This window comes from Epinephelus lanceolatus, chromosome 6 (assembly GCF_041903045.1).
Source record: "Epinephelus lanceolatus isolate andai-2023 chromosome 6, ASM4190304v1, whole genome shotgun sequence".
NCBI classification, from domain to species: Eukaryota; Metazoa; Chordata; class Actinopteri; order Perciformes; family Serranidae; genus Epinephelus; species Epinephelus lanceolatus.
Window position 1 is genome coordinate 39,797,986 of NC_135739.1, and position 21,763 is coordinate 39,819,748.

A 21,763-nucleotide genomic window follows, 5' to 3' on the forward strand; every position below is an offset into this window, starting at 1 on the left:
AGCTCTTAGTGAAGACATAAAAGTTTCATCGGCTATGACATCAGAAAAAACTAAGTATTTCCAAAATAAAAGACATTAATGCAGTCATGGTGAACTGCACTCAGGTTAACATATATTAAGTGTATAAAAAAGAAACACTGGTATCGGACTGGTACACGGTATCTGCAAATACGTTAAGATGGGTTATTTGGGGCATCAGTGGCTTAGTGGTAGAGCAGGCGCCCCAACAACAAGGCTGTTGCCGCAGCGGCCCAGGTTCGACTCCAGCCTGTGGCCCTTTGCTGCATGTCACTCCCTCTCTCTCTCCCCCTTCACGCTCATCTGTCCTATCAATTAAGGGCTTAAAAATGCCCAGAAAAATATCTTTGAAGATGGGTTATTTGAACTGGTATGTTGAGAAAAAAAGATGGATCCCCACTTATCTATATCTGTCAAATTACCTAATGTCATATTTGCAACAGAATATCTTTACAACATGTGCAGATGTAGGTGTGCTACTTGTCTCTGTCAATGTTCCCCATGTCACAGACTGATACAGTATATTTCTTCCATCATACTACGGCGTTTGTGCCGAATTGCTTCTATGGTTACAGGTCATTCTCTCAACCTCTCTCACTCTCAGTTCAGAGGATGAGCTCATATTATTCTCTCAGCAGTCGCCGTGGCTACCGGATGAGCTCATAGCTTGTTTCTAATTGGCTAATCCAGTCTGCTGGCGGGAGGCACAGAGAGAAAGAGAGAGAGATGCAGTGTGTGACTTAAACAAAAGAAAGAAAGAGTAAGAAAGTGGAAAAGCAAGAAAAGCAGCAAATAAAAGTAGCTGAATTAAGAGAACATGAGAAAAGCCTGAACCCAAGAGCTTGTCGATATGGGACAGAAAACAAACAACAGAACTCCTGTTCCCACTCTCCTTCTCATTCCCTCAATCCATCCTTCTATCCCTCTCTTTTTCTAGAGCAAACAACAAGAGACCCAGCCAACATCCAAAGTCCAGCTAAGCCCTGTAAGCTGTGTTTAACCTGCTCTTGGGGCTCAATGTGGCTTTACAGTATCTAACTCAACATCTAAACAAGCCCTGACCCCCGACGGGACTCTATTAGGGCACATGCAGTTCACAGCCAGCTATATAACCACTCTAAAACTAAAAGTTCTGAACTTTCAGACTTCAGGAGATCAGTTTTCTCCAAGAATCAAAGTGTGATTTACACTGAGAGTTTGTACAGTACATGCACACTATTGTTCTGAGTTTGAGACTTTCCCTGGTTTTGAGAATATTTACAACACAATGTTTCCATCAAACACTAGAGACCTGGTTCACCATCTTTCTGTTTACACAACTTGTTCTAACTACCTACTCATCAAATACTGACCCTTTGTCAATGGCCCTAAATGTCAGTTACAGACACACCGAGGCTCCCTTTAGCATCTGTATACGACACACCAGGTCGTGTCAATACCTGATGCTGTGAGGAACTTCCTTGGTATAAAGGAAGGATAGTAAGAGTGGAGGTGTTCAAACAAACATACGACTTTCACCCAGGAAACTGTTTGTGTCCTATGTGACATCATAAGTCAACAGTGAGTTATTTAATTATTGTAGCATGGTATGCAGCGCTTTAGGTGACATTTAAGTGACATATTTTACATACGTCATGTGACATAAGTAATATTACATTATGGAAGTAAGATAAACTCATTTTAACCCAAACCATGGTTTACTTTCTTATATTTAGGAAACAAAAGTACATGGTCAGGTTAAGAAAGAAGTACTTTTGTTTCCGAAATGTAAAAAAGTAAACCTAAAAACAAAGTAAACCAACATTTGAACTTTATTTTGAAATAAAACTATATGAATTTAATTAGCAAAAACTGGCACGCTGTCCCTCAGCATCCAAAAGTGACACTAGGGGGGTACCGAGAGTGTCATACTTTAATGTGTAAGGCCACTGACCAAGCACTGGTTTCTGACGAGTTGGGAGTGAGAATGTGTTGTTTAAGACAAATTGAACTTTATTCTGGTTTACAATTATCTTTTTGCTGCCTCTACATCCAGCAAATCAGTTTGAAGTTACCTAACACTGGCACCCATTAGGATTCTGGCCACCTGATCACTGGATTTGGCATTTCAGTTTACATTCAGGTAGAAGCCAATGGGAATAAATCATGAGATCGGTGCATCTGAATCAAGGAAACCTGGAAAAATTAGAGAAAAAAAACACTGTTGTGTTGAATGGTGAATTCTGCACTATTCCTTGAACAGTTCAGGCAGAGAGAAGGAGTCACACTGAATTCAGGTGTCAGAGCCGGTGACGCTGACTGGGACCGATGAGTGTTGGCCTCATTCAGACACAGTGTACTCGTTGTGTCTGTCTGTCAGTTTATCTCTCTCTACAAGTGACTCAGTGTCCTCTAAGTGTCAACGGAGGAGATGTCAAAGATACAGCTAATGCTGGAGGACTGCTGCTATTTCTCTGTTTCTGCTGTTTGAGTCTTTGTCAGGTGCTCATCATGTACAAGGCTGTGAGTTTGAGTCGAGACCAAGATCTGCTCCAGTGTGGCCTTTTGTTGTGTCTGTCTATATCTGTCTGTAAAAATGATGGTAATATACGGTCGAGAGGCTGTTAAAATGACAGTTATCTGACTGACAGTCAAGCAGAAAATGGGTTTAACAATGCCACATACTTCCACCCATTCTCATTCCCAACCACCCATGCACACACATCCTGGCATTCAGCTTTATTTTCTGACAATAACCCTCTGTGTGGTGCCATGGCTCTTGTGTGAATTCTGAATCCGCCCACACTTGATAAGAAGGACACATCTGATTATGAGAAACTTCCACATCAGATACTTAAGTTGGGAAAATGTTTCCCCTGACGAGCTCCTAGTGTCATTCCAGCTGCATCAGCTGCACAATCTTCCATCCTGATTGGCCACAAACACCGGCTGCTCCAACAACCCTGGGGACCGACCAGGGTACATCTGCTGAGCTGACGCAATGCGCCATGGGTAATTAATTACCAGATTTGTGTTGCATTCCAAAACAGAGAGGTTACATAAACAACTGTGGGAAAAGGAACTTTTTTATGGAGGTTAAAATGACTGCATCATTGTGCTGTAAGAGCTAATTCTAGGAACTTATACAGATTAAACCTGACTGATATGTGTCTGTAACACTATGTCCTGAAAACTTTCTGGTACAAAAAGTTGCCATTATTTGTTCTTTGATGGCATAGCTCCCAAGACAGTTTTTTAAATCTATATATTTGAGAACTTTGGCTTGTTGAATGAAAAAGGTTTTATGGTAAATATGATTATATTTCTCATAGTTAAGTATGGAAAAAAAAAAGCTTGGGCATTTTTACTGAAACGCAGGTATTGCCTTAGCACCGTCACCCATATGAAATGATACTTAGCCCTATATGACCAACAATAACAAGGGTAACAATAAAGTTGGTACAATTTCCAGTTTTGCTGTTCCAGCTTGGTGCATTATGTTTGTTTACTAGAAAATGCATGTGTTTTTTGGGTGACAAGACGAGACATGGCTGACTTTGTCTCTCAAGGTCACTGAAACTGCACCAATATGGCAACATTTTGGATTTGAAGCTGTGGTGTCCTAACTGGCTGCAAATGACGCAGTGCACTGCTGCAAGCCAAATTTTTGTTGGCTGCCCAGTTTCTATATATTCCTCTAGCTCACTTTGAAAGCACCGCAATGGATGAGGAAAGGCTAATTTAGGAAGCTGAAAGTAGGACACCTTCTTTTGAAACCTGGCTGGAGGGAGACTGCCAGGAGCTCAATGCACAAAACAAGCTAGGCTACTTGCTGTTGGCTATATTATATGCCATTTCCAGTACACATCACAATAATAAAAGACTTGTGTTTTCTGTTTAAAAAATAATGTTACAAAACATAGAAAGATTGCAAGTAAGCTACCTATCTTTTAAGTGTTTACATCTTCAATTTGATCTCGAGCACACTTCTCATAGCTACATGGTTTATTTATATGAGGTAACAGAAGTGCATAGTTAATAGATTCAGTTTGGATGAGAGCTCCAATGTTATGTGATACAATGTGATAGTCGGATGCTTGTTTGCTGTTAGCACACGGTGCCATTATAGTCTACTCGAAGCGGCTGTTGTGTCAAGTGCGACTAGATCTAGTGGTAAAATTTGGTACACTGGTCTGATCTGGTGTTAGGCTTAATATCAAACCAGTTTTAAAATGTTCACACTGGCCAAACCCTAGCCAACAACACACACGGCAAAGACCACATAGTTAAAAAGTGAGGCTACTGTTTGGATTGCAATGTAGTAAAGTGGTTCCCAAACTTATAAGGCACTGGCACCCAAGTAACCCTTTTCATTTTGACTTTGATGTATTCACAATGTCAAATCTTTCCATTGCTGCTCTGAAAGTTGATAGTTCTGACTGATCTGTACCAGGAATACTCAAGAGCTGAAAAGTGTGTTGCGTCATTCTGACCGCTAAGAACCACGAGCAATCAAGCCATCTTTTTTTTTTTTACATGTTTGACAATTTAAACGTTACTGTAACAGCTATATGGAAACTCAGGTATTACACTGGCTGCAGTATTTAAAATGTTCAACCACAGACAGAAATAAGATACAACTCCAACTCATCGATGAGAATAAAACTAATCAATTCTTTTGAAGCAACAAGCATCAAGTATGTATGGCCTTCACAGAGGAGGGGAGCAAACAAAGAACTGTGCTGTCTGCTCCTTTTTATTCTTTTGAGCTTTCTCTTCTAGCAGAGAGGTTATTGTGGCTCATTACAATAAGTCAAACAGAGCTGTACATCTCCCTCACACTCAGGCTCCCACTTTGTTCCCATCCTCCCTCTGTCTCTCTCTCTTAAACGTTGACACCAGGATGGCAGCAGGCTTGCCACCCTCTGGCTTTAGCTTTTATCATGTCGAGAGATGTCTGCCTGCAGGACAGCAGATAAAAGGAAGATGAAGGGGGGAAAGGGGGAGGAGGAGTGTAAAGAGAAAAAAGAGGGGTGGTTGTGGAACCATGCAGGGAAGGTTCTGGGGGTTCAACTGAGAAAAGAAGCTGCAAGAATGACAATGTGCCACAAAACAGATTGTAATTATGATGCAGTGTGAGGGATTTTTGAACTTGGGTTCAGGGCTCCGAGTGAGGAAATCCAGTCTCGCTGTGGGACTCAAACTAAGGGTGCAAGTGATACTATTTTTCTTGTTAATTCTAGATTTTTGATTATTTAATGTATACAGTGTCAAAAAATACAGAAGAAAGTCCAGGGTGATGTCTTTAACATAGTGATTTGTCCGAACACTAGTGCAAAAACCAAAGATGACTTTCTTTATGGTATTCAATGGAGACAAATCAGGACAATACTCAGGGTAACTCTACTTTATGAGACAAGGTTATTTCAATATGGGGATATGTAGCTCCATCACTGATAATCAATCACTGCTGCAGAGAGATCCCTCCAGTCGACAGCATTAAATACTCTTTGTCCTCTACATGTCTGCTTTATTGATAGACTAACAGGAAGCTGGCAGAAATTACGTCCATTTTTCTTGGAGCACACACAGTCCATTAATAGCTCTCTGCATTGTCAGGTAGTGCTGAGCAGCCACAGCAGTGGATTTTCTGGGCTCTTGATAAGAAGCAGCTGCAGTGATTTCAGCAGAACAGTGGACCAGGTCACAAGTTATTGCACCGCTTTACAGGGGCAGAATATCGATTCACAACAAAGAGCAGAAAGACACGTGGATAAAAGCTCCTGAGAGAGAAAATCAACAAGATAGAACAAGATCTTACTTAAGTTTTGGAGAAACTTAGCATGAACTCTCATAATCTAAACTTGTTGTTCAGTCTTCAGTCTTTCCGCTGTGTAATACTGAAAGTGAAAAGTGAAAACTAACTAAGTACATTTACTCATGCACTGTAGTTGAAGTTGAAAAAAAGTTCTTATTCTGTGTCACTATGATAATTATTCAGTTAACTCTTGGTATCAGTAAAATGTCCAAAAAGCTTTTCTGAGTATTTATAAATCAAAAGTCCTCTCTTTCCTCTTCTAGTGAAATGTTGGGAATTTTTTTTTTTTTGATGACTGACTACAAGTTCATAAAAAAACTGGTGAACACTTTCTCACGAAAAAAGGGGAAAAAAAGGCGGTTGGATTTTGGCCTGTCATGATAACTTCTGTTGAACAATATATCGTCCCAAAAGTAATTGTGATGAACAATATTAATGTTTTAATTCTTCAAAATATTCAGACATTAGAACTGAAATATGAAAAAAAAAACTTAATATTATGTTTAAAAAAGTAACTAACTGATGTCTTTCTCCCTGATTTTGTGTTTAGATGGGCGGATACAATTTCAGAGTTTAAAAAAACTCCCTACGTTGTAGAACCAATAGTAAATCCGCAGGGCGGTCCTTGGGTGGCTCACTGAACCCTTGTGCTTGTAAACATAGTCCGACTGTGTTAAAAGTTTTAAACAAAGTCGCTGTAAGTCCTTCATTTCCACAATCTTGTGGACTGAGCACACGTTTGATAAAACGTAGTTTTATCTCTCTGCATCCATTTTCAAGCTCTCTGTGTGTTTGTGTCCTTGCGGACGAGAAAAGGGGGAGCACACATTTCGGGGAGGGCATGTCCTTTTCAAAAATGCAAGAGGCATTGCTTTGTTGCCGGCCGTTTTCTCCGGTGTGTTAAACACACTTTAGAAAGGAGTGTCCCCAGACTATCAGAAGGAGGAGATCTCTGACTGTCTGGTGGCGAGACTAATTACATATAAGCTACGCTGTGTTGTCTTTGAAGTGCTGTTTTTTTCCTTCGGACTCGCTCAAGAGGCCGGTTGTTTAGACGCTGCCCCGGTGTGTCCTGCTGTTTATTCTGATATCACACTGACTCAAATGTTGGTGAAATTTTCACACACATGTAAACAAAACAGGTCAGCAAAATGATCGAGGTCATGTTGATATACTGTACAATGAACTGACAATGTAATCGTCGCGACAGGCCTAGATGCAATCTAATTGTCTTCCTCACAAAGCTACAATTGATAATTTACATGACTGAAGCTAAATGCCAATTCTCTTTGACTTTCATCACAGCTTTGTTGTCCTTGATTTTAGCATCTTATAAAGTATGATCAATTATGCTAAATTAAAACTGCACAGAGTATATGAAGTAGTTAATATGAATTCCAACACCACCACACTAAAATTCTGCTTTCAGGTTAATTTGAGGGGGCAGGATAGCTTAATGGAAGCACCCTAATGTCCCCAGTCTTACCTGGCTGCGCTCACTGGTCTCCTTGATAATATTCAACCTCAAACCATACCAGCTAACCGAGCGTCTGCAGGCCAGAGACCTCCTGTCTCTGCCTGCTTCTTCATTAGTCTGGAGTAGGCAAGCCATCACAAAGACATCACAATCATCCGCTCCCAGAGGATCTCCAGCAGGACTGCGGCCCACTCCCAGTGAACCCAACACTTTTAATAACTCCTAATCCTCACACAAGATTTGCTTGTTTGCTTTTAATTGGCTGGATTTTTGCCATCCATTAGCCTCATCTAGGGTTGAAAATCTCTCTTTCACACACTCACCTATCATGAATTCCTCAACCTGTTTTGCTTTGACACCATTTCTGTGCCAAAAAACGAGATTACCAAGAGCTGCTGAGCTATAAGCCCTGTAAGGAGAAGGGGCGCTCAGGGGTTAAAGCCATAGAAGGGAAAGTGAAATTTCTTTTTTTTCTCCTCTCTCAGCCTGGGTACCTCAGGGTTATCAATATTTCACAAGGCTGCGAGTGAGAGAGGGAGAGCGGCACGCTCAGTCGACTGTGGTCGGAGGAGGAGGAGAGGAAGGAAGAGGTGGAGGAGGGAAGAAGCAGAATCTCTCCATCATCCCGAGAGCCATGCCTCCACAGGGCACCATTATAACTTATAGCCAATATAGTGTATGATTAAAAGAGAGCAGGAAAAAGGGCGAGAGTCAACGATATCACAAAAAAAGAATGTGAGAGAGTCGGAGAGAAAATGAACGAATGAGTATAAGAAAGAAGCCACAGAGAAAAGCTGAGTGGGGAGAAATAGAAAAACGTGAAGGTTGAACATATTAAACACCACTGCAGGTAGTCTGGTTTGTCACTGTGTGATTTATATGTGTCATTAAACTTCTATATTGTACATAGACTGCCACATTGTTCTTAAGGGCCACCAAGCAGCTTGGAATACACCAGGCCACTAGACTGCTTTGTTATGTCCAACCAACAGACCAAAACCCATTGATATAAAGTTGTGAGGGGCAGCTTCAGGTGTGTAGGATTCTGAAAGTAACAGTCTGGTTCATGTACAATGTTAGGTGACTAACAGTTGGAGCAATTCAAGTCTTAGATGGACATAAAATTCTTCTGGTTAAATGCTCAGTACAAAAGATGAACAAAAACTCTGATTCTTTGATAAAAAAAGATCAAAGTCAAAGCCTGTGGACTTTAAAACTGAAAAAGGGAAGTTAACCACGCTCCCAAGGTGCATTTCAGGTAGAAACATCCAGCTTCAAAGCCTAAAATTCTGTTGTATGCTTGGCTAACAGTGAATCTAAGGGTTTCCACTTTGTAGAAACCTGATAAAACATTCAGCAGTTTAATTCAGCTCATAGTCTGGGTCAGTTTGGGACAAATCAACTACTACAGCGTTGGTATTTTGTTCCCAGCGGCAATGCCAAAATCTTTGTTTGCTACACTCAGATTTGTACCTCTTACTGGCTTCTTGTCCACAGTACTTAGAACCATCCACAATACCAAAACCTAAACCTATATTATCCAGGAGTTTGACTCTGGAACATTTAAGGGAATTTTTTTTTAGACATTGGAACCGGCAGCTACTTCCACTTCAACTTTTTGCTTGTTTAGTCTGGCCAACATTTGAAACCCAAAAGATCCAGTTTAAAACACGGAACAGATTCATAACTGCACAAATGCAGCTAGAAAACACTAAATATTTGCTATATTTGTGTGATGAAGACATATCCATTGTTAAAATTGGTGTACTGTTAAACAGCGCATTTAGACCAGCCTCATGCACTGAGAGAGCAGAAAGGAGGGCGAGCCGTGAGACAGTTAGTAATGGACTTCACATCATAAAATTGACAACAACACATATTTGGACTTTAGGACCATTTCACAGGTAGGCAGTCACCACTTTTTTCTCTTTTCTCTTGTTTACCATGCTGGTAAATCTGAATGAATTATTTTTTGGTGCTAATGCTATGAGTAAAATGAACCGAATGATTTATTTGTGGAGGATCTAATTGAACTTAAGATGTGCAGCATCTCCATCTTGACCAAAGTTTAAACATGTATGTGCGACCAAAGCCACTTAGAACTAGCCCTAGCGGTTAGCCGACAACCTGATGGGCTTTAAAACTTTTAATTTATCCAAAAGACTTCTTTAAAAAAGGTACTGCTTTGGAGCATCAATAGCAAGCAGTTCCAACGTCTAATTGAGACCTGTGTTGATTTGTTAAAACGTGTAGCCACACCCAACTAAAGGGACTCCGTGTTTAAGTGGGGCTTGATTTTTAATAACTTAACTTTAACAGTACGCTGCTTTTCTGCTAGCTTCACACGACAATATTCAAAACATTAAAGAAATAGCAGTGAAATAAATGGTCATGTTAGCTGCCACAGTTTCTCTGCATCTCTCTTTCTTTTTACAAGGGAGACTTTTAACTGAGAGTGACTAAAGGTTTTTTTTAAGTCTGTGTGCGTGGCTGTGGTTTTCTTCATCTGAGCCTCTGTCAATGTTTACCCTACAGAAGCTTTCACTCTGGACCCTGTGTTCTGGATCGCTGGTTGATTAACGAGCAGTAAAGACAGAAAAGACTCCCACTCACTCTTTAATTCACTCCACTTTTTACAGCAGCTTTATTTGGAGCAACTTCTCACTTTTAAATTATTCATATGCCAAGTTTATTGTCAGATTTTTGTCTCTAGTCATGCAGAACTTTTGGTTTTATTTTGTCCAAGTTTTGAGATTTCTGTCTCTACTTTTACAATGTAGTTAAGGGGGAAATAGGAACATCTCTTTTCAGAAACATGTCCCTTTTACTCTGGATAATGTGACACACTGTCAGCATTTATTTTTTTTTATTGGAGCTACTTCTGCAGAGGATGTAGTCCCTAAGGAATAAGGAAATCGGGAAACGTGCTTGTATTTCATTTCCATGAAATCTGAGAGAGCAGACACGGAGTGCAGAGTACGCCAATGAAGAATCATCTCTAAATTCATGTGACAGCAATTTGGGATGGAAGCAGACGCCACCTGATAGGAGCCAATCACATGCGTATTGGTACCCAGACAGGCTGATGTCAGCACAGAGCCTCGATAAAGATTCTGGATTTAATACACAGTCAGGAACAGACAGGCTTTTGTTTCTGGAAAAGAAAACTGTCGGCTGCTGTTGGAGCTGTGAATGGCAGCACTAATCCTGCTTCTCACAATCCAGCAGGACACATGATCACACACACACGGACCCATTCAGTACACATGCCCGAGCTAAGGGACGCACACACATATTTGACAAGAGACTCAATCATTACCATTAAAGGCTACTTCATGTACTGTATTATTTTATTTCATCATATATTTTGTTATATTAGAGAAGGTACTGGATTGGTACCATCTGGTTAGAGTGCAGGAGCGATACAGGGAGGTGTTACCATCGTGCTCAAGGACACCTTAGCACAAATAACAGCAAGGGGGCCAGGACACAGGCTTTCCAGCTGTGGGACAACTTGCTTTGACAACCCGCAATCTGGAAATGCGCCTACAGGAAAATAAATTGCCAAAAATATGCGAAGGTGGGATACCAAAAGTACTTTAACAGATGGAGAAACAAAATGTACAGAAAAACAAGTATGTAACAAGTATACACTTAGACATGTCATCCAATTATTATGATTCATCTGACTTTCTAGAAACCACTGACTGAAAGTAATATGTCATCTGTAAAATAATCTTTAAATGTGTGAGACTGCTGGTAAACAAAAGCTACAGTATCAGTTTTATTTAATTATTTAGCGTCGGTATAATCTAGGGCTGGGCAATATGGCCTAAAAAAAAAAATCTCAGATTTTTTCACAAAAAATCCAATTCACGATTTAAATCGATTTTTTCCCCTCCTAGTTAAAAAAATAAATATTTGTGGCCTGGTAGCACATACCTGGGGTCCAAAACTTTCAGTATGTGAATAAACCCCAGCTTTTCCACGGTAGCCTATATATGGGCACCATATCTCTTGCAACATACATGGCGACTGCATCTGTGATCGCTTTCCACCGGACCCCTTTCTTATCATACAGCAGTATTTCCCCTACCATCATATTGGATCACAACAGAAGTCATTTAAGCTTACCTTTCCTATAGAACAGGTCTATACCTTGTCCTTTTATTAAACAAACTAAATAGCCTCATGTTACAGGCTGAGCCTGATGTGTGTGGCTTGTGTGTGTGTAGTTGATGTAGGAGGTATGAGACGTTAGTGCGCCGGGTGTTGTGTGTGACGTCAGACGGATGCGCCACAGGAAGAAAAATGAGGCATGTGCTCTGTTGTTTACATCGAGCAGCCACAGTGAAGACGCCTACGCAGTTCTGCATGCTGTTTTTGAGTTATTTCCCTCTATGTAAAAGTCAGACACTGATGAGAGAGGCTGTGCATGATCCCTGCAGTGCTGAAAATAAAGTGCCGTTCTTTAACGCAGACGAAGTCCCGTTGTTTATGTGTTGTTGCCACAACGAGCTAACACAAGCTAAAGGAGCTAATGGTCTTCGGAGGTCCCTTTACTACGGTTCGGGGGTCTGCCAGCTTGGCGTTGGTAACACTTATTTATCTTATTTACACAATGGCATGTCATTTATGTCCCTACACGGTGCGCGTCTAAAATCCTCCTCTGCTCTCTGTGTCACGCACAGCGGAGTTCGGCCCTGATGCGCACACACACACACACACACACACACACACACACACACACACAGGTGAGCGCACAGACACAGACACAGACACAGGTGTGCACACAAAAGCGCTGAAGAACTCGTTCCCTTTCTTGAGAACAAGTTCTTCCCCGCTCGCTGCCATGTTGTTTGTGTATTGAGCGTGCGGGGGGGAGGGAGGAGCCCACTCTGAACTACGGGAGCCCAGCGGGGAGCGGTGGTGGCGGATTTTAAATAGAAACTCGATTTTCATTAAAACAAATCGGCCTAAACTACAAATTCAAATTAATCAATAAAATCGATTTATCGCCCAGCCCTAGTATAATCATATGAGATCAGTACTGATGCCATGATTTTAAATAGTTAAGTCAAAGGAATACAGAATTTAGTGCCCTACTGTAAAAAAATAACCTCCTTTGCGTAAAAGGTTTGAAAATTTCTGAAATTTCTGGTATCTTGTTTGATTCTGATTAGAAAATATTGCGAAAAAATTAACACTAAGAATCCATCCAAATAGTCAAACCTTTCACATTTCAGTGGTGCCAAAGATATATTGAGATCTGATAGCAGTGTGTTAAACACAGTGTGAACATGGCTGGGCAACTATTATTTGTCTTAAAATCAGTATATCAAGATGTGTCATTTTCTGTATGATAGTTTGCTGTGGTCAGCAGTCTGTCATGAGGTATATGACACCTGATATTGCTTAATTACACTTTTGCATGTGAATGATTGGTATACTGCATATCCTGTCTTCATTTACAGCCTTGTGCAAGTCCCCAGGAGTAAACACCATGCATCCACAAGATGCAATTAGCACATGGCCAGTGGGGGCAGTGTGTTAGGGTGTGAAGTAAAAGTATGTGAACAGCCTCATTTGAATCACAGCAGCTTGTCTGTGTGTATGCCATAAAAAACAAATACAACACACCTTATGGGCACATGTTCACTCTGTAGTTAAACCTAAATGATAAGCAGTTAATCCTCACCCATTAAGGACAACCACAGTACCCTCTGAGGCATTACAAACCCAGCCAGCACCATTGGTGCAGACACTTAGGCCCTCTGTACTAATGACTCCTGTCTTAAACAAAGCTGGTTTATTGTTTTGCCCTTTGTGTTTCTCAGTCATTTGTATTTCTCTAAGAAAAGCCTGAAGCCATTAATCTGTCCCTTAATCCTTCCTCTCTTCATATTCCCCTCTTTACTCCCACATCCTGTGATGGAAACAACAGAGAGCTACAAATAGAAAGCAGTAACCCCCTCCACTCCATTGGAGTGACCTAGAAGCTAAGCACTGTGGCTATCAGTTTTACATCTCACCCTAACCATATTTTCTCTTAACCATCTCTCACAGCAGAGGTCAAGTGGTGGCGTCCTGCTCTCTGTTTGGTCTCTAAACACCACTCTGCCCTACAATCTCCATCCTCCTCAGTCCATCAGAGAAGCCTGATAGAGTCCTGATGGAGTAGTGACCTCTGACCTCGGGCTATATGCTATCTGACCAGGGGGGCAATTAGAGGACGCATGACCTAACAGGCCTTCAAGGACACAAAGAACAGAAGATGCTCACACATTTTCAGTGATGAAGGGCTACATGTCATGTTACATCGAGCATGGGTTGGTTGGTTTCCATGTCATGTTAAAGAGCAGTTATTAGGATGGTTATGTTTAGGGATGTCCCAATCTGATATTCGGATCAGTATCAGCCGCCGATATTAGCAAAAAACGTGCATCGGCGTGGATTGGACTGCATGGAAAAATGCAGATCCAGTTTTTCACGGAGTCCGATCCAGGTTTTCTGGCAAGCCCAGCGCTTCGCGATTCAAGCAGTGATCCGCTCCAGCACTTACTATCAATCCACCAGGCCAGCATGCAGACGGCAGACACACATGAAGGGTAGGAGGAGTAGCGGTCAGCTTAGTTAATTATTTGTTTTCTGCTCTGGTTTTTTGAGAGTGATATTTTTATTTGGTTTACACTCTTACTGTTTAAGTAAAGAGCACTGATGGCATTGTTTTGGGCACAATTAGTGAAATTGGAGCCATGGATGGACTATTGCTTGTTTAAACAGTTGTACAATATTGTGTGCCTGTGCACCAGGCTGGCACTGACACTACAAAAATAACTGAAAAGGAACGGCTGCATTGTTTGTTAAATGTCAACAATGTCTTGTGGTGTTAATCTATTTTTTATTTATTAGGGGGCCAAAGCACAAGTGTGTGGAGTGTTGCTGCTATTTTAATTTCAATGTTAGACATTTTAAAGATTTCTTGTGTTGATTTATTTTCTATTTATTAAGGGGCCAAAGCAGCCAAAGCAAACCAGCTATATTTTTTATTTAATGTTAATGTTCAAGTTTAAAGTTTGTTTATTTAACCCTGTTAACAATAAACAGGTCAGTTTCTCATACCAACTGTTGTGGATCATTCTAACTAACCCGATTAAGTAGTTGTTCTTGTTAGAGTAATATCGCTTGATCAAACCTTTTCTAACATGACTGACAACAAAATAAGTGAATATGTATAATACGTGCTTGGGTCGAATCGGTATTGGCCAAAACTCAAGGCTGTAATATCGGTATCGGATCGGAAGTGAAAAAAGCTGGATCGGGACATCCCTAGTTATGTTCATCCATCCATCCATCCATCCATCAGACGCTGCTATTGATGCTGTTCTAAATCAATATGCCTTCTCAATATTGTTATTATCATAGCTTGTTTTACTTCACTCCGCCCAGCAAAAACAGGTCTGTTGACATGGCTCTGCATCAGTGTGGACTTTTGACTCTGGATTCAGGTGGATGCGTTTGTTTCTAGGGATTGGTAAGGGAATATCAAATCCCCTTCCCCCACAAAAACTGGTTTGAGTGGATGCAACGTCAGACGGAAGACGTAAACAGTGTAACAAGCTGACCATTGAGTCTGATATCATAGGCAATTTATGTATTTGGGATATAGAGCCAGGGTTGGACATTATGTTGCCCTCTGCGAAACTGTGTGTGTCGTTCTTAGTCTGACATTTAAAAATCTGATTAATAGATACTGTAATAGATTATTAGAACAGTCACCAGTGGCAGGCCTTAATGAGATACAGACAAGCTTCAAAGCATCACCTTGGAGAAGACCAAACCTATTTTATTTGATAAATTACTTCTTCTACTGCAGAAATTGTCTATGATATATTTTCTGTTGATCAACAAATGTACTGATCCAGCAAATGTTTCAGCTATTATCTCAACAGCCAGTGGATAGATTGCCTTAAAATTTGTTACAGATATCTGTAAACCCCAGAAGCTTAATCATACCACTGTTGGTGACCTCCTCTAACCTTTCTTCTCAAGCCATCACCAGGCTGAAATGTCTGTTCCATCAACACTTTGATGCATGATAATTTATCTTATAAGGTAATGGCCTAATCTGCATGAAAGCTGCTTCAGACATTTATGGACTCTAGAGGATATTTTGTGGACCGCCTGACCTTTGAGCCATAATTTCCACTTGAAAGGCTGAAATACAGCAATCTAAAAGGCCATGGTATTTCCTAATCACATTCCTGTTCCCCAGAGGAGGAAGCCTTTTGATTTCAATAACCCCATTACGTTTCCTCTGGCACTGCCCATGAGACAAACTTTTACATTTTATCTCCACTACTGGGAAGGATTTAAGAATAGATGAATTATGAGTGTGTAGTTAGTTCAATTCAACACTGTAGCCTCTAGGGGCCGAGGTTTCAGACTGTTGGACATGTTTTAAATCCGTCCAGCCGACTGTACTGGTAGCCAACTGTGGGCAACCAGCCACAAAAAGGGATTTACAGAAACAAAACGTGCCAGAGGACAGCCCTCCCAACAAACACACCGGGTCCAGACAGAGCTGCTGTGTGGAGGCAAACAAATGTGCATTTGTCAGTCAATGTTTTAGTTTGTCTGTTTGGCAATATTTTCACAAAAAGGGATCATCTCTCCATAAAAACACACATGTACAAAGTGAAATATTTTCATTTCCTAATAAAAAGTTTGGCAGTTATGTAGTTAATTTGGGATGTGTTTTAAGTTTAGATTGAAGCCTAGGACCTTTGAACCTTTCCCACATAAACTATAAAAGCCCTGTATTTTTTGTAAGCACACATGCATGGAAAGACATCCTTTAAGAAATCACTGTATAACAATAGGCTGCTTAGCCATCTGCACTATGTCAATATATTTGTCTCGAGTGTCACGCAGAAATGTAATACTATATAGCTTTTTAATGCAGTGAAACACACTGGATAATGTAACCACACATGCATATGCATACTCATAAAACAAAGTATGGATGCAAGCAATGCAAATTTAAAATGAGATCAAAGTGGATGGTCAGAGATGAGTATATAATAATAGAGCAATCGTTTATTATCGCCCACTGCTGGCCCAACACCACATGAATACAGATATAGTGCAAACCACCTCAGTCTAAGACATAACAACGTAGAGCACAGGTCAACAGTCCAATAAGCCTGAGAGGGAGTCAAGACCAAGGCCAACAAAAGCAGTCTTACTCTAAGGCTTTAACCAGCAGACACGAAATCAGTTATTTCAGTGTAAAATATGATATCTTAAAAGTCACTGCAGTGGTTTTAATATTAAAATATACTGTTTATATATAATGACGGAACATAAATGAAAAAGCATGATGAAGAGAGTTTGTGTATTTTGTGAAAATATAGTATCACACAACTCTCACATTGTGAAACCTATATCTGGAAGTTAAAGCTTGACATAGAACAGGTGCAGTGAAGTCCTACAATCTCAGCAAATCCAGGTCATCTCTTCCTGCATGGTGTCCTCATTCAAGGCCTACTTCCTCTCTGCACAAAGCTATTTTAAATACTGCAGATACTGGATATAGAACACAGTGCTTCAGTGGATCCTTGTATTATTTCTCCTGGCAGCTTTAGAGTGTGAGGGAGGGGAGGTTATCTGAGGCTGAACACTAAAAACTGACTCAAACATACGAAACTCTCCCCACCCACTCTCAAGGGGTGGGTGAGGTGGTGCGGAGGGGGGAGACTGCTGCTTGCTGACTCAACATTACAGGAGCCTCTCCATCTACAGCTCTGAAGCACTAAGAGCACAAAAATAGGATGAAATCATCTAAAAAATGCAAGAATGAAGAAAAGATATATATTTAAATGTGCTACTGATGTTTTCCTCACATTCACAATACCAATTTAAATTATTTCAAAGTTTTTACATGTTTTAGATCATCTACTTCAAATAACATTTTTATTTGTATTATGTCTGCTGACCATTTGACACAGTGTTTTAGTTTTTTTTTTTTTTTTTTTTTTTAATCGCATACCCTCCAGTAAGCCATGGGTTTCTATAACATTTAGAGTAAAAATCAACATGCAAAGGCTTGAAACTTGCTTTAAGATACCGTAAGTGATTAATACCAGGTAATATCATGTTCGCTAGATACTGATGGTTAGGTTGCCTTGTTGTACATACGGCTTCGTAAGGTGTTGGGCGCTATGGCTCAGGAGGTAAAGCAGGTCGTGATCGATCAGCGGGTCAATTCCCAGCTCTGCATGTCTAAGTATCTCCTTGGGCAAGGTACTGAACCCCCAAATTGCTCCCAATGGCTGTTTCATCAGTGCGCCAGTGTGTTCAAGCTGAGTAGCAGGGGGCATTTCAGCCTTGGCCACCAGTGTGTGAATGTGACAAGTAGTTAAAAGCATTTTGAGTGGTCCGAAGACTAACAGGGAACTACACAAGTGCATGTCCCTTTACCATAATAACAAACCTTATGGTGTAACAAATAAAGTTGAACAAGCACATTTATGTCATTATATGTATTTTTTCTGCTAGTCTACTAATTTCCCTAATCGATAAATCACATGAAACGGTTAAAAAAGGTTTCTAAAGCCCAAGGCCCCATCTCTTTATTGGTTGTTTTGTCTTACTTACTGTCCAAAAGCCAAAGATAGTTGGTTTCTTCACATTTATTTTTTGTTTGGAATTTTTACATAATAAATGACTTGATCAACTTGGATTTTAATCCATGTTTTAAATATGTGTGGTGATGTGTTAGAGCTAAAACAAGGCGTTAAGATCCTCTCAACACTGATTTCCATACCACACCAATAGTGCAACCATTATCTGGCTCAAAGGTGGGAAAAATCTATTCATCTAAAATGTTTAACACTAATAAAGACAAAGAGGTAAAAGATGTTGATACTTTGTTATGTTCCTTTTAATGTATTTCTAAAGTTGTAAAGGTCTGTTCTGATACATGACAGCACAGGCTTGTTGTTGCTCACTGGGCTTGGCGTCATTTACCGATTACCATGAGAGGGAGAAACTGGATAGGTCTGATGAGATGCTGAGAGAGAGAGAGTGTGTGTGTGTGTGTGTGTGTGTGTGTGTTAAGAGTGCTGGTATGCTTTCTCTACTCATACCAGCTGGAAATGTGATAGTATGTGACTGTTAGGAGTGTGCTTCTGAACAATGAAGCTGTGTCAAAAAATCTGCCAAAAAATGCCAAATGTGTTTTCTTGCTCACATTCTTTCCTTTAACCCTTTATATAATCATTTGTGTCATGTCAAATTCTAAATGCGTGACCTTTGACCCCTGTGAATAACAAAGGAATCCTAAGCTCTAGTCTTGAGCAACAAACTGGTTCTTACCTGGAGTCCCCTGCGCCTCAAAATACTCGAGTCATCCATGATTCTGTGAGCTCGGGTATCTTTTCCTTTTTGGTTTTCTTTTTACAAAGCTACAAAGATCAGGCACTTTCTAGGAAGTACGTCCACAAGGAGGAAGTTACATTACAACTTCCTCCTTTCTTTGTCCATAAACTGTCAACAAAAGGCCATGTCATCAAAAAACAGAGTGAGTTGCCAAGAAAGTTATCCTATGTTTATGAGACTGTCCTCTTTTCTAAACAGTCCTCTCTGCTCATTTTCCAGATCTCTAAAAAACTCTACAAGCCTTGTTTTTTCTTAGATGCTTCTTCAAATGATTCTCCAGTTGAGCAGACCTGATGTGGTTCTTTGCAGAGCATTCCTGTATACACGTCAAAAGAGAATTTGTGTCAAAATGAATGAGTGTTTCTAATTAAAGAGGAACAAAAATGTGAAACCCAAGGCTTCCAGGATATTCCACTTGGCCATCTTTAAATTGTTCCAACAAATGTTCAAAAGGATGAACAAGAAAACAGCAGAGAGTAAAATTAAAAGCAGGAGAAAGTGTTGCAGTCTTCTTCACTGTGGTTCTGGATCAGAGCATCACTGCTCTGTTTTCTCTTCCTTTATCCCTTTTGTTTATTCCAGCTGGTTGTAGAGGGAGGAAGGTGCGGTCTGGATGTAAGCGGCCAAGGATCGTCCTCTCCTCTGTTTCGTCGTCAGAGCACGTGTTGTTCCTGAGCTCAGCCTCCGTAGGCTGCTCTTCCATTCATCCGTTCAGCGCTAGACACACCCCTCTGCCTCGCTCTCATACAGATGTAGGGAGCTGACACTCTAGTGCTCGGCTTCTTCTGTTTTCTAACCTCTTGTTCTCTTGTCCTCTCCTTTTTCATCCACCTCCCACCCTTAAGGCACTAGTCCAGAGGAGACTTCACTGCCTCCATTATTCATGGGAAACTCGCAATAGAAATTAATGATGACAATGGGGCCTCAGGGGATATATGGAGGCAGGGAGAGGAGGACAGAAGGGAGGCAAAACATAAATGGGAAGGCACCAGCTTGCAGCCCTCTGGCTTAGCTGAGCTGTCCCAAAAAACGAGGTCCCAAAAAACACTTCAAAAACACTCGCAGCGAGCCGGCTTTTAAGAGTTTCTTTCAACAAGGGCGTCAGTCAGAAGTGTGTGGATTTATGAGTCAGTCCACAGAGTTTATAAAAAAAAGGCTTGCTTTCTCTCAATCACTTTTTTCTCTATGGGACAAGAAAAACGAGAGAAAAGAGAATCCAAGGAAAAAAAAAAAACAACAACACACACTGCCCACGCTTAAAGCTGCTGGACTCGCCTGGCGACAGAGAGAGCAGACAGAAAACAAGAGGTTGTTTGTTTGCTAGCAGCGGTCCACTGAGTGAGGAGGCACCTCGCATCCATCTCCATGCCAACCGGCCGGGCCAGATTCCATCTGGTTAACGTCGGCAGGAGCTTAGGGACTCCCACACACACAACTGTCGCCTCCACATGCAAGCCTGTCACACACACTAGTCATCTCTTCATCTCCTCCGTCCCCTTCTGCGTCCTCTCCTGCATCTCTCAGTCTTTAGTGTTGTTCCAAGAGGCTGCAGGAAGGAGGAGATCCGGAGTGGAGGAACAAGGGAGGAAGGACCAGTGGAGATATTGTTTTCCTCTCTCTGAGAGAAGTGCAGATGTGGCCTTCGAGCAGATCCTTTCCGTCCTCTCCTGCTCTTTAAATCTGTCTGTCTCTTCTGTTGTTGCTTTCTTTGCTCTCTCTGATGTGTCAGTATGCTCACATGCTGTGACTCCTCCCCCGTTCTTTCATCAAACTCTCTCTCTCTCGCTCTCTCTCTCTTGCTTTCTCTGTGGAGGCGTTAGCAGGAGACAGAGACTTTGCTCGCAATGAATGGAGGGACGACGGGCGCTCCGCCTCTCCCTCCCTCGCTCCTCTGCACTGTGTGTCCGCTGCCACAGCCTCGCTCGTTCTAATCAAAACAAGAGGGTGTGTTCACACCACACACACTCTCACACACACACACACACACACACACACACACACAGCAATCTGTGGTTCATGTTTTATTATTGTGTATGGATGAATTAATCATGAGCCCACTGATCAGAGGCTTTGGATGATTACTTATTCAACAAGATAAATTCAAACATAGGCAGGTCTCAGCAGCTCCATCTTTTCAAATGTGACATCATGCAAATATCACACCTAAATGTGATAGTTGGGCGATTAATGTGCTGCTCTAACAGCCTGCACTTGTCTTGAACCTGCTGCAGGGATTTGCTCCTATTCAGACACAAGAGCATTAGTGAGGTTGACCACTGATGTTGAATGAGCAGCTCTGGCTCAAAGCCAGTGCTCCAGTTCATCCTAAAGGTGTTAGATGAAGCTGAGGTCAGGGTTCTTTGCAGGCCAGACACACATGGAGAAACTATTTTTCTATGGAACTGGTTTTACGCACAAGGGCATAGCCATGTTTAAACAGGAAAGGGACAAACACAAACTGTTGACATAAAGATGGAAGAACACTATTGTCTAAATTATAACTGTATGCTGCAGCATTAAGTTTCTTCACTAGAAGTAAGTAGCCCAAACCAAGACAAACAGAACCAGACCAAAAGTACATTGTGCTATTCATGAATTCATTTATTTATATTTGGAGGAACTGTACAGCACTTTGGTCAACCGAGGTTGTTTTAAATGTGCTATATAAATAAATTTGACTTGACTTGACTTGAAGGATTTGGATAGCAGTGTTCACATACTTTTGGCCCCATGGAGCATATGTAATTTGAAGTACGTAAAACATGCAAAAAAAACAGCCTCTAAATGGCTGCTCCATAATTTCTGTTTCATTTTGAGGTTTTTACATCAGTATGTAGCTTCCCAGTAATGTTCCTTATGTAGTCAAATCTGCAAATTCCAATGTTGGTCAAAGTATGTAGCCTATGTTTTAGTCTCAAAATGCTCCCAAGCCCTTCTAAAAACTATTTCCCATTTGACCTGGCGTAGGGTTCTGCATGATGTTGTTGCTACATTTAAAATCATGTACTGCTGTAAGCGCTACGTTAGTC

General features: G+C 41.0%; 1 protein-coding gene across 7 annotated transcripts in view; it reads right to left on the reverse strand.

Moving 5' to 3' along the window:
• Window positions 1-21,763, reverse strand: part of mast2 (microtubule associated serine/threonine kinase 2) — a 223,635-nt gene that overhangs the window by 93,725 nt on the left and 108,147 nt on the right. The window contains exon 1 of one of the 7 annotated variants that reach the window (XM_033621682.2): window positions 18,672-19,576. The exons of 5 other annotated variants lie outside the window; for them this stretch is intronic. In XM_033621682.2, coding sequence (XP_033477573.1) covers window positions 18,672-18,710 — 39 coding nt within the window. In that variant the 5' untranslated portion in view covers window positions 18,711-19,576. Of the gene's footprint in view, window positions 1-18,671; window positions 19,577-21,763 lie in introns of those variants that run through there. One more of the 7 variants, XM_078169048.1, reaches the window with a different exon arrangement.